Here is a 12,869-nt window from a genome sequence, read left to right on the forward strand (position 1 = left end):
CAAATGTGCATGTGTCTGCTCAAACGGCCAGAAACCTACTCCATGAGGGTGGTATGAGGGCCACAGGTGGGGGTTGTGCTTACAGCCCAGGACTGTGCAGGACGTTTGGCATTTGCCAGAGAACACCTTGATTGGCAAATTTGCCACTGGCGCCCTGTGCTCTTCACAGATGAAAGCAGATTCACACTGAGCACATGTGACAGACATGACAGAGTCTGGAGACGGCGTAGAGAACGTTCTGCCGCCTGCAACATCCTCCAGCATGACCGGTTTGGCAGTGGGTTAGTAATCGTGTGGGGTGGCATTTCTTTGGTACCCCTTGTGAGACCATATGCTGGTGTGGTTGGCCCTGGGTTCCTCCTAATGCAAGACAATGCTAGACCTCATGTGGCTGGAGTGTGTCAGCAGTTCCTGCAAGACGAAGGCATTGATGCTATGGACTGGCCCGCCCGACCCTCAGACCTGAATCCAATTGTGCACATCTGGGACATCATGTCTCGCTCCATCCACTAACGTCACATTGCACCACAGACTATCCAGGAGTTGGCAGATGCTTTAGTTCAGGTCTGGGAGGAGATCCCTCAGGGGACCATCCGCCACCTCATCAGGAGCATGCACAGGCGTTGTAGGGAGGTCATACAGGCACGTGGAGGCCACACACACTACTGAGCCTCATTTTGACTTGTTTTAAGGACATTACATCAAAGTTGGATCAGCCTGTAGTGTGTTTTTTCACTTTATATTTGTGTGTGACTCCAAATCCAGACCTCCATGGGTTGAAAAATTAGATTTGTATTTGTATTTTTATTTTTTTGTGATTTTGTTGTCAGCACATTCAACTATTTAAAGAACAAAGTATTTCAGAAGAATATTTAATTCATTCAGATCTAGGATGTGTTATTTTTGTGTTACCTGTACTTTTTTGAGCAGTGTATATATACATATATGGGATGGCCGCAGGATCCCAGGGGGATTTGCCAATATCCTTTGCACAAATCCAGGGTAGTGAGGTAATTCCACCCCCCCCCCCCCCCCCGCCATCCTATCTAGGAGCTCGTCTATCCTAGGCATGGAGTAAGCGTCAGTTATGGTCCTGTCATTGAGCTTCCGGTAGTCAATACAGAAGCGAGTCGTACCGTCTTGCTTGGGTTACCAGCACTACCGGCGATGCCCAAGGATTCTGCAATGGCTCTATAACTCCTAGTTGGAGCATCTCTTGGACTTCTGCCAGAATGCTGTCTCTAACCTCCGCAGGGATACCGTAGGGTGTTGTCTGAGCAGGGTTTCCCTTTGGGTCTCGACTCGGTAGGGCAGAGAACATGTCCCTGTATTCCTGGAGCAGCTGATAGGCCTCACTCTTTTCCTGGGGGTTTAACGCCTCGCCTAGCTGCACCTGCTATATCGTGTTGGGGCCGGCAGCGAGTAAGTTTGGTAGGGGGATGCCCTCACTATCCTCACAAGCAGGGGCACATACGGCCGCTATATCCCCTATACACTCAAAATAAGGCTTAAGCATATTCACATGGAAGGCTCTCCAGATCCTTTCATCTGAACCTTTGCTGACTATATACATGGTGTCACTAATTGTCTCCACTACCTTGAACGTTCCCTGCCAGGCGGCCTTTCTTAGAGGGCTTCAGAGCCATTACTCACTGTCCTATTTCTAAGACTCCATCTCGGGCACCCCTATCCTACCATCTTTTCTGGCGCTTTTGGGTCGCCTGCAGGTTCTCCCGAACGGATTCATTGAGGGTCTGCAAGTGGTCCCTAAACTCTAGAACATACTGTACAAAAGAGACTCCCGCCTCCCCCCCTCACCTGTGTTGCCCTCCCAGTGCTCCCGCATGAGATCCAGGGGTCCCCGGACTTTTCTCCCATAAAGGACTTCAAAGGGGGAGAACCCTGTAGATGCCTGGGGCACTTCCCGCTAGGCAAACAGGAGGTGGGGACGGAACCTCTCCCAGTGTGGACAGAATGCTGTGAATGTTCTAAGCATTTGTTTTAGCGTGCTGTTAAAACGTTCGCATAGTCCATTGGTCTGGGGATGGTAGGGAAAGCTGAACAAGGGTATCACGTCGCAACTCTACCATAATTGTTGGGTCACAATTGTGGTGAACTGTGTCCCTCTGTCAGACAAAATCTCCCTGGGGAAGCCTACCCGAGTAAAGATTTTCACTAAGGTTTCCGCCACTGTCTCTGCCTCTATATTGGAAAGGGCTACTGCCTCAGGGTATCTAGTAGCATAGTCTACTACTGTGAGGATGTAACCATTTCCGGAGGCACTGGGTTTACTGCGGGGTCCTATTAAATCTATGTCCACCCTGTTAAATGATTCCTCAGTGATAGGTAGGGGGTGCAGTTTCGCTCTCTGGCAATCACCTCCCTGTCCTTTGACACACATCACAGGTCCTTCAATAATTCTTTAGATCCTGGGATATACCTGGTAACCTATCCTTAGTTTTAGTCACTCCTAAATGACCTGCCAATGGAATATCATGGCTGAGCTTGAGTAACTCAGCCTAAATTTTCAGGGTACTACTAGCTGATTTTTTTTTACTACTTGCATTGCCCCACTCCCTGCTCCCCCTGTTACCCGATATAAGAGCCTATTCTCTTGGGGTTCATCTGCCTCCTTCCTATAGCCCTCTAACGTGGGATCCGCCCTCTGTTCCTGCCCCAAACCTAAGGGGGGTGACTGGACCAAGGGTCCTACTTGAGGATCCTCTGAGTGCGCTGGCTCCCCTCTGCGTGTTTGTGCTCTGATGGTCACTGGATAGGACCATGCTGCTGGATTGCGCGTGAGCTGGGACATGAGGTAACCCACATCGTTTCCTAATAACACGTCCGCTGGAAAATCCTTCATAATGCCTACATCCAGGTGTTAATCTCCCGATCCCCAGTTAATGTGTACTCTGGCCATGGGGAGCTTGTGGATGGCTCCCCCTGCAACTCGCACAGCGACGGTTTGATTAGTGCGAGACTGAGCTCGAACTTTGTGTGGCTTAATTATGGTGAGGGTGGCCACTGTGTCTCTCAGGACCCTGGCGTACATGCCGTCCACGGTGACCCACTGGTGGTGATGATCTCGGTTGTCGCCTGCTGCTTGCACTGGATTCACTTCGTGCAGAGTGATCCACTGCTCCTCACTGTGCTCTGGAATAGTGCAACTCTCCTGCTGACAACAAATGGGCCATTGCTTGGCTGGGTTAAGGTGCTGACCTTTCCCAACCTCCCTGGTTCCGGTTGGGGCAATATTGCTTTATATACCCCATCGGCTTGCAGAGGTGGCATGTAAGAGGACCATGACTTTGGGGGGTTGGGGTAGGGTTGTAAGGATCTGGTCTTGTAGGGGTAGGTGGTACCTGGTAGGAGGGCCTGGGAACAGGTCGCCGTCTGCTTGGTTCCATACGTCTTCCATCCTGGTACTCCTCTGCCAGTCTGGCTGCCTCCTCCACAGTCTTGGGTTTGCGGTCTCTTACCCAGTCTCTGACTTTCGTGGAGGTATGATCGTAGAACTGTTCCAATTATAGAATTTGTACCGCATCCTCCAATGATGTGGCCTGGCAACCCTGCATCCAATTTTTGGCAGCCCGGTGTATACAGAGTGGAGAGGGGTATATGCCGTTGGAGACGTCTTTTCCCGGGCCAGGTGCTTGGTTGAGGTGAAGAGGCAAAGTCCCATCAGCTAAATCCCTGGAGGAGTAGAGAGGCAGAGCTCTGAGAAGAGCTAGTGATATATAGCAGGTTCCCTTTCAATAACGAGACACAGCTACATTTTGAAGGGTGAAGTAGAACTCCGCTTTAATGGCAAATGCTCTCCTTTTATGCGATGCTCCCATGCAAGGGAGACACTCACAAGCAATTATACAGTAACCAATAAAACACAAGGTACATCCCACACATCTCCTCCACTTAGATAAGCATTAACATAATTATTAAACACACATTTTTCCCCAAGTTTCTGGATGCACCCCAAATATCTGGGGTACCCTCACAAACTTGGTATCCCCTGATAGCCCTACTCTGGGTGAGCAACATATTTAAAAAATCACCCAAATCGGGCCATGGGGTTAGGGAGTTATGAGGGTTTAAAGTTTTGACCGACCGCACAGGTAAAGTATCTGAAAACAGTTCCATAAGCTTTGGCCTTGCGGTCGGTCTCTGTTCGTGCGCTAAAAGTCCCGAACTGCTTGCCATCCATGGGTCTCCTGGGGTTTGTATGAATCCCCATACTTAACTTAGTCTTTCTACCGAATGGCAGGACGTTCGGTAGTTGCAGCACGAATTTCTGGAAGTCTGGAGGTCTCAGCAGTGTTTGCTTGGGCAAGTGTCCGATTTTAGTTCCAGACACTCGACGGCAAAACACCGCTGTTCGGGTGTTTAAGATGGCCGCCGCCATGTGTAAAACACGTGGCGGCCACCCAGGGACTTGAACAAAGTGTTCGCACAGGGAGGTAAATTGAAGTACAATTAAGCATCAGGGTGGGACGGTGTTCAGTATTTAATTCGGTATTTTGGACAGTTCGTATTATAGTCTACGGCAATCGGTTGTACAGTGGTTTTTAAACGAATGAACAGTTCACATAAAGTACAGATCCCACGAATGAGTTCAGAGGGGATCTGTTACACCATTCACCTTTCCTCCGGTTCGGGACGTCCATTCGGGATACGAATCCCTCTGCTTGCCAACAATTGTATTGGACCCTGATGTGGTCGATATCGGTTTGTTTGTTTCCACCCGAACTGCTATAAGCATGAGTGAATATACAGACAGTAGTGGGTTCAGCGCTTAGTGATCAATAGAAAGCTGAAAGTAAAATATATAAAAGGCTGCATCCTAAAATTATGACGTTCCCTCAAAAATCGTCAGAAAAGGAAAATCTAGAGAATACAAATTATAGGTTGCGCCACAAAAAAAGACACAGTACAAAGATATGATAAGACCAAAAATATTTGTAAAAAATATATAAAATGATGAGGATAATCACACCGCAATAGACTACAAAGTAGTGGAAATACAGTTATGTACTTACATATATCGATATAAGATAAATAATAGTCCTGATAAAAAATGGGCATGTAGAAGACTAGGTCCACTTGTAGGAACTTGAGTGTAATGGAGGTCTGTAAAGGTTATATTATACATTCGAGGCTGAGTAATAAATATATATAAAGTGCATATTCAATATAATGAAACTCACCTATTCTTACATGGGTGATATTTGAAATAGCAAAGTATATTATAAGTGTATTAGGATGATAGTAGCCAGATTTTATATACACAAATTTGTGTATATTATTATTAGACATTGTTTGTAATTTTCCTTAAATTTAGTGCAGTGTTTATGTAAACATGGACACTGATATACATTTGAGGTTAAGTGAGAGGTATATAAAGTGCATACTTGACACTTTAAAACTCACACATTTTTACATAATTGATATCCAAAGTGACAAAGTATATAATAAGTGACGAAGTATATTAACCCCTTAAGGACACATGACGTGTGTGACACGTCATGATTCCCTTTTATTCCAGAAGTTTGGTCCTTAAGGGGTTAAGGTGCCAATAGCCTAATCTTATGGGCAAATTAAACGGGAACAAGAGAAAGTACATTTTAGTGTTTCTTAGGAAACATATTGCTGATAAATATCATTGGAGTTTCTTCTGAGTTTAAAACGGAGTCTATCTGAAATAGACATTGATATACATTCATTATTAACTGAAAAGTGTGAAATACTTTAATAACTGAAAAGTATGAGATAGATGCTCAGTTTCGTTAAACACTCTCTTAAATAAGTGGTATTTTAAAGTGCTAGTGACCTGATCTTAAAAGCAAGCAATGGGGGGAAGAGGGATAAAGTGCATACAGTGGACCACTTATTTAAAAAAGTGTTTAACGAAACTGAGCATCTATCTCATACTTTTCAGTTATTAAAGTATTAATATACGTCGTCACGCGTTTCGGACATCTTTGGATATTATCGTCAATTGGGTGGACTCTATTCAGGACTGATTGAGCTCAACTGTTGTATTTTATTTCTTGGACCAATTTTATTTCTTTCAAGTACTGGATTTCTTTGGCTCAGATTTATTTTATTTTTTATCCCAATTTTGGAAAATAAAGTTTGCTTCTTTGAAAAAGAACACCCAGCCTGTGCAGCCTTACTTCATCCAGAAAAGCTCCAAGGTCATCTGAAAAAAAGGACGGGGACGTCCTTATGAAAAGTCCCACCTCACTATCCATGAGAGCCATATGCTGCTATTTGGCTCTAGGCTTGTGAGTACCTGACTTCCACATCATTTTACATATTGTATGTACTGACAATATTACTCAATATTATTTATGTGTCTTTTATAGATACATTAAGACGAGTGATCCAACTACTGTATTGTACCTTTGTATCTTTTAGAGTGGTGTAAGGGGTTCCCACTCAGGTGGTCTGTAGCATTGTGTGCTACCACACTCTTCCTCATCACTGTATATTTCTCTGTTTTATCTCATAGTAGTGATTGTTCCCCTTGGTTCGTGGAAATCAAGTTACCGAATAGCGCTCTCCTAGCTGTTCGGGAAAAGGAAACAAGCGTTCGTATGGTTTGACCGTTGTTCGGGAAGTCGAGTGTCCGATTTTAGTTCCTTTCGTGCAAACAAGATGGCCAACGTTTTCTCCACACAGGGAGAGCGCTGAATTGATGGTTTCCTTTGGTGATAATGAGCCAGGGAGATGGTCGGTGGTTAGGTAGTTTTGAAACTACAGAACAAATAAATGAAAACTGTGAAAATATGCAAAATATTGTTTGAAAAAGTCTTGGAAATGCTGAGTTTTCTTACACACCATATTTATTTTACAATAGTAGAAAGGTAGGTCTTCAGCACTTTATGACAGTGTAAATGTAATGTCATATTACACCACGATTTCAAACATTACACCCAAAACAATGTAAAGGGAAAATGTTGTGCTAAAATCTAAGCTAAAAAAAAAAAAAATTTACACAAACATCCCAGTGCAACTATAAAAATCACCCAAGTGCTTTGTCACTAAAAATACTTAATACATACGTAGGAATAGGAACACAGTGGTGTAAGATGTTCTTGATATACGGTAACTGGTATATCCTATGCAGTGTAAACATAAAAAACTATCATAGGGCAATATATACACCTAAAATGACAAATAAAATAATTTGGAACACTTACAATTTTTAGAGCCCTTATGAGTCGGCTCTAAACTGCAGGCATTTCATCTGTATAATTATGTAAATGTGGAAGAACGTGGCTATCAGCAAAAATCTGCATGGTTTTACCTGTAGCATGTAAGCTCTTTGAGCAGGGCCCTCAACCCCTCTGTTATTGTGCGTCCATTTGTTTAGTTACAATTACGTGTCTGTTAGTCCACCCATTGTACAGCGCTATAGAACTTGCTGGCGCTATATAAAAAAATAATAATGAAGCATTGGTCATGCCAAATTAACTTAATTGCATTCTACGAAGAAGTCATTAGAAGTATACATCAGGGTGTTGCAGTGGATGATCTGTTTGGATTTTGCCAAGGTGTTTGATACAGTTCCACACTATAGATTAGTGTTCAAACTCAAAGGAATTGGTCTAGATGAAAATTCTTGTTCTTGGGTAGAACATTGGCTTAAAAATAATGTACAGAGAGATGTAAATAATATTACATTTTCAAGCTGGGTAGATGTGGTTTCCCTCAGAGTTCTGTTCTGGGACCCCTTTTATTTAACATGGTTTTTAAATGATCTTGAAAAAAGCATTTAAAGTCATGTTTTAGTATTTAGTGAACAAGATATTACTTTTTTGCAGAAGGTTTTAGATGGACTGGGAATTGGGCGCTCAAATGGCAGTTGAAATGTAATGTAGAAAAATGCAAAGTTATGCAATTTGGGAAAAGAATGCACAAGCAACGTATACCCTAAATGGAAGTGAATTAGGGATAACAATACAGGAGAAGGATTTGGGAATTGTTATAGGCAAAAATGTGCAATGTCAATCAGCAGTGTCTAAGAGCCTTAATTCTAGGGATGAGAATATAATTTTGCTACTTTATAAGTCTCTGGAAGTTCACATCTTGAATACGCTGTGCAATTTTATGTACCTGTTCTAAAGAAGGATATTATGGCACTAGAAAGAGTGCAGAGGCGGGCTACAACATTATTAAAAGGAATGGAACATTTAGAAAAATGTCATATGAATTTTTTGTAGTGCTATAATATCCTTTTTTTTTTTTTAGAACAGGTTACAAATATTGCACTGCATATTCAAGGTGTGTATAGCAAAGGTACATCTACACCAATATAGAATAATGGATAAGTCCTAGAAATTACTTATCCAATACAAATAAAAAACAGCTTCCTTCTGATAATCTACAGAAAGGTAAAACAATCTAATAGTGGAATACAGTTAAAATAGGTTGCTGTGTACTAATTGCATTCACTAGATGGAGACTTGGAAATCGCCTTAGGCTGCCTCCCCTTGGATGATTGGGGGGTTGTTTCAAGGTACCCTCTCAGCTTGCTTTTGGATGATGACACCACAGAATGGAAAGACTGACTCATAAAAAAATTAAGAAAAATGGTCCTTTGCGTTTCGTCTCGCAAGAGACTTCTGCAGGGACACTATAATAAAAACAATCCTAAAGCAGGAAAATACCTTCCTCACCCGCATCCCTCCTAAGTCCTTCATTCTATATGGCCATCCTTCCATATCATTGGGAGTTCTGTGGCTGTTTCTAACAATATTAAGCTGTTTTGACTTGTCAAAAATCAATTTTCCCGGGTTTTCCTTGTTCAATTGACGTCCGTTCTGGTGCGTCACTTTTGGTAGTCGCGTCTGTCTGACGTGTGTTCCAATCGGCGGCCATCATGCATTCCACGCTTGTAAGTTGTCACCAGGGTTACACAAGCTTCTTTCTTTAGTGGAGCATAAGGAAGCCTTAAAGCAGGGGTCCTCAAACTCCGCCCCCCCCAGATGTTGCTGAACTACAACTCCCATGATTCTCTGGCTATCTATGTAATTCAAAAAATCATGGGAGTTGTAGTTCAGCAACATCTGGGGGGCCGGAGTTTGAGGACCCCTGCCTTAAAGGCTCTAAAGGGCCAAGTATCAGAAATAAACAGCAGCATGTAACTGCATCAGTAACCAAGTTGCATTTGATTAAATAGAGCCCAAAGCTTATGCCTGTCAGTATCACTCTGGATAATTCAAGCTGATTTATTAGGGGAAGTATCCTTTAAAAAAAATATTTTTGTTCCAGGTGTTTGTGTTTGGAACATAATAATATGACCAGAATTTTTTTTCCCTCTTTAATGCGATTATAAATCCCCTCATTTCTGTTTGATTAGTTTCAATACCCAGAGAGAACTCACATGCACAAGCCTTGGCTCTAGCTGTATATGAATTGTAAAGAGCTCAAAATCATAATAAAACTAAGACAACATGTCAAAACCCTTGGAGTGGAGAGACAGGTGTGGGGATACTTTGCTGAAAAACACTGTACATCTGTAATAAATATGCAAACTTAACTGAACTTATTACTGAACTAAAAATTGATATATATTTCGAGCAACCAGAAAAAATATTGTCAATTTTTCTAAGTATAGTAATTACTATTTCCATTTCCACTGATGGGTCAAACCAGGTATCTACTACAATTTCAATATCACAACCTTAATGCAGATAAGTGAGGCTTTATGGACTAAATCTCATTTTGCAAATTAAAGTAAAAGGGAGTATACATAATTTTGCTAGTGAAGGGGATAAAGCACACACAAAACTCGATTTCTCTACAGTCACCATGACACCCAATGTTTGTGTTTCTTAACTATTGCAAAAATATTGTAATTTTTCTAAGTATGGCAAACAATTTATTGTGACCGATTTCCTTTAACTTACAGTATATTTCTTTCAGGTGTATTTGCCAGGAGCGGCATTACTGAAAGGGGTGACAAGAACAGAAATCCATGAAGCAAGGCTATGAAGAAATCTTTTAATAGCAGAACCAATGAGTCTTACTCTGAAAAATCAAGCAAAACAGATTCCTATATGTTCTCAAATGAGATAGTAAACATTAACCCCAAACCATTCTCATGTTCTGAATGTGGGAAATGTTTTAGCTATAACTCAACTCTTATTAGACATCAGAGAACTCACACAGGAGAGAACCCATTCTCATGTTCTGAATGCGGAAAATGTTTTAGGGAACTCTACAAACTTCTTCGACATCTGAGAACTCACACAGGAGAGAAGCCCTTCTCATGTTCTGAATGCGGAAAATGTTTTCGCTATAACTCAACTCTTATTGCGCATCAGAGAACTCACACAGAAGAGAACCCATTCTCATGTTCTGAATGTGGAAAATATTTTAGCTATAACTCAACTCTTATTGCACATCAGAGTATTCACATAGGAGAGAAACCGTTCTCGTGTTCTGAATGTGGAAAATGTTATAGGCAAAGTTCAGGTCTTGTTATACATCAGAGAACTCACACAGGAGAGAAACCGTTCTCGTGTTCTGAATGTGGAAAATGTTTTAGCTATTACTCGACTCTTATTGCACATCAGAGAACTCACACAGGAGAGAAACCTTTCTTATGTAGTAAATGTGGGAAATGTTTTGTCCATAAACATCATCTTATTAAACATCAGAGAACTCACACAGGTGAGAAACCATTCTCATGTTCTGAATGTGGAAAATGTTTTAGCCAATGTTCAAATCTTGTTAAACATCAGAGAATACACACAGGAGAGAAACCGTTCTCATGTTCTGAATGTGAAAAATGTTATATGTATTACTCAAGTCTTGTTAAACATCGGAGAACTCACACAGGAGAGAAACCGTTCTCATGTTCTGAATGCAGAAAATATTTTGGTACTAAAGCAGGTCTGGTCAATCATCAGAGAATACACACAGGAGAGAAACCGTTCTCATGTTCTGAATGTGAAAAATGTTATAGGTATTACTCAAGTCTTGTTAAACATCGGAGAACTCACAAAGGTGAGAAACCGTTCTCATGTTCTGAATGTAGAAAATATTTTTTTACTAAAGCAGATCTGGTCAGTCATCAGAGAATACACACAGGAGAGAAACCGTTCTCATGTTCTGAATGTGAAAAATGTTATAGGTATTCCTCAAGTCTTGTTAAACATCGGAAAACTCACAAAGGAGAGACACCGTTCTCATGTTCTGAATGTAGAAAATATTTTGTTACTAAAGCAGATGTGGTCAGTCATCAGAGTATACACACAGGAGAGAAACCGTTCTCATGTTCTGAATGTGAAAAATGTTATAGGCATTACTCAAGTCTTGTTAAACATCGGAGAACTCACAAAGGAGAGAAACCGTTCTCATGTTCTGAATGTAGAAAATATTTTTTTACTAATGCAGATCTGGTCAGTCATCAGAGAATACACACAGGAGAGAAACCGTTCTCATGTTCTGAATGTGAAAAATGTTATAGGTATTCCTCAAGTCTTGTTAAACATCGGAGAACTCACACAGGAGAAAAATCTTTCTCATGTACATAATGTTGAAAATGTTTTGTCACTAAAGCAGAGCTCTTCAGTCATCAGAGAACTCACACAGGAGAGAAACCATTCTCGTGTTCTAAATGTGGAAAATGCTTTTGCTGTCACTCAGCTCTTGTTACACAACAGAGAACTCACACTGGAGAGAAAGCGTTCTCGTTCTGAATGCGGAAAAGATTTTACTAGTTAACAAATTTAAACCTATTTAGTTTAGAAAAACGGAAATCTATTCACAAACCGGACTTTACATAGGACACGAGGCCATGCGTTTAGACTGGAAGAAAGAAGATTTCGTCTAAGGCAAAGGAAAGGTTTTTTTACTGTAAGAACAATCAGGATGTGGAATTCTCTGCCTGAAGAAGTGGTTTAATCAGAGTCCATACAGATGTTCAAACAGCTACTAGATGCATACCTGCAAAGACAGAATATTCAAGGATATAATCTTTCAATGTAGGGTAATAACTGCTTGATTCAAGGATAAATATGACTGCCATTCTGGGGTCAAGAAGGAATTTTTTGTCCTAGCTTGTTGCAAAATTGTGCTTCAAACTGTTTTTTGGTATTTTTTTTGCCTTTTGGATCAACAGCAAAAAACAGGTGTGAGGAAGGCTGAACTTGATGGACGCAAGTCTCTTTTCAGCTATCTAACTATGTAACTCAACATTCACATTTTATTATACATCAGAGAACTCACACAGGTGATGAGTCTCTAAAATGTTATAATGCATCTATGCATTAACATAGGAATAAAATATCTTGTAGTGTGAATTTTCTCATGCTGACACAATAAATAGCTGTGATAGTAGCAGTCAATGTACATATGATGCTATCATCCGGGGTGCCTAACCTGCACTGCTAACTCTAGAGACTAGTTCCCCCAACCCCCATGTTAATACAGACTTCAAGCAAAGGTTATGTTTACTTCTATTTCTCTAGGATTTTTCTTAGGGCATACAATGCAGCTGAGACTATAACTAATAAATATACCAATTTTGTCACATTATCAAATCAGACATTCATAATTTGGAGTCAAATAAAGAGCCTTCTGAAAAATATTTAATGTGCTTTAGAATATCTGTGTTGCAGGATTTGTTTCTTTGTTATATTATTATCATTCTTGTATTAGTTGCAAATTACATAATTTCAGACTTATTTCATACACAGGAACTGAGAGGCCCTACCTACACATCTAATATTAATTATAGGACTTATGTCCATTGTATATCAATGGTCAACACATATGGTTATTGTTCAGATAGATTGATGAAGGCCTGCTGTTATAACCTTCAACCTAGCATTCCAGGCCAGACTCACATGTATATTAAG

General features: G+C 41.0%; 1 protein-coding gene across 4 annotated transcripts in view; it reads left to right on the forward strand.

Moving 5' to 3' along the window:
• Positions 1 to 11,720, forward strand: part of LOC134573199 (oocyte zinc finger protein XlCOF7.1-like) — a 34,185-nt gene extending 22,465 nt beyond the window's left edge. For 3 of the 4 annotated variants that reach the window (XM_063432777.1, XM_063432780.1, XM_063432778.1), the window contains one exon: positions 9,928 to 11,720. In XM_063432777.1, the coding sequence (XP_063288847.1) occupies positions 9,993 to 11,543 (1,551 nt within the window). In that variant the 5' untranslated portion in view covers positions 9,928 to 9,992 and the 3' untranslated portion in view covers positions 11,544 to 11,720. Of the gene's footprint in view, positions 1 to 8,255; positions 8,394 to 9,927 lie in introns of all 4 variants that reach the window. The other variant, XM_063432779.1, reaches the window with a different exon arrangement.
• Positions 11,721 to 12,869: the final 1,149 nt, after the last annotated feature.

Source organism: Pelobates fuscus, chromosome 9 (genome assembly GCF_036172605.1).
Source record: "Pelobates fuscus isolate aPelFus1 chromosome 9, aPelFus1.pri, whole genome shotgun sequence".
NCBI lineage: Eukaryota > Metazoa > Chordata > Amphibia > Anura > Pelobatidae > Pelobates > Pelobates fuscus.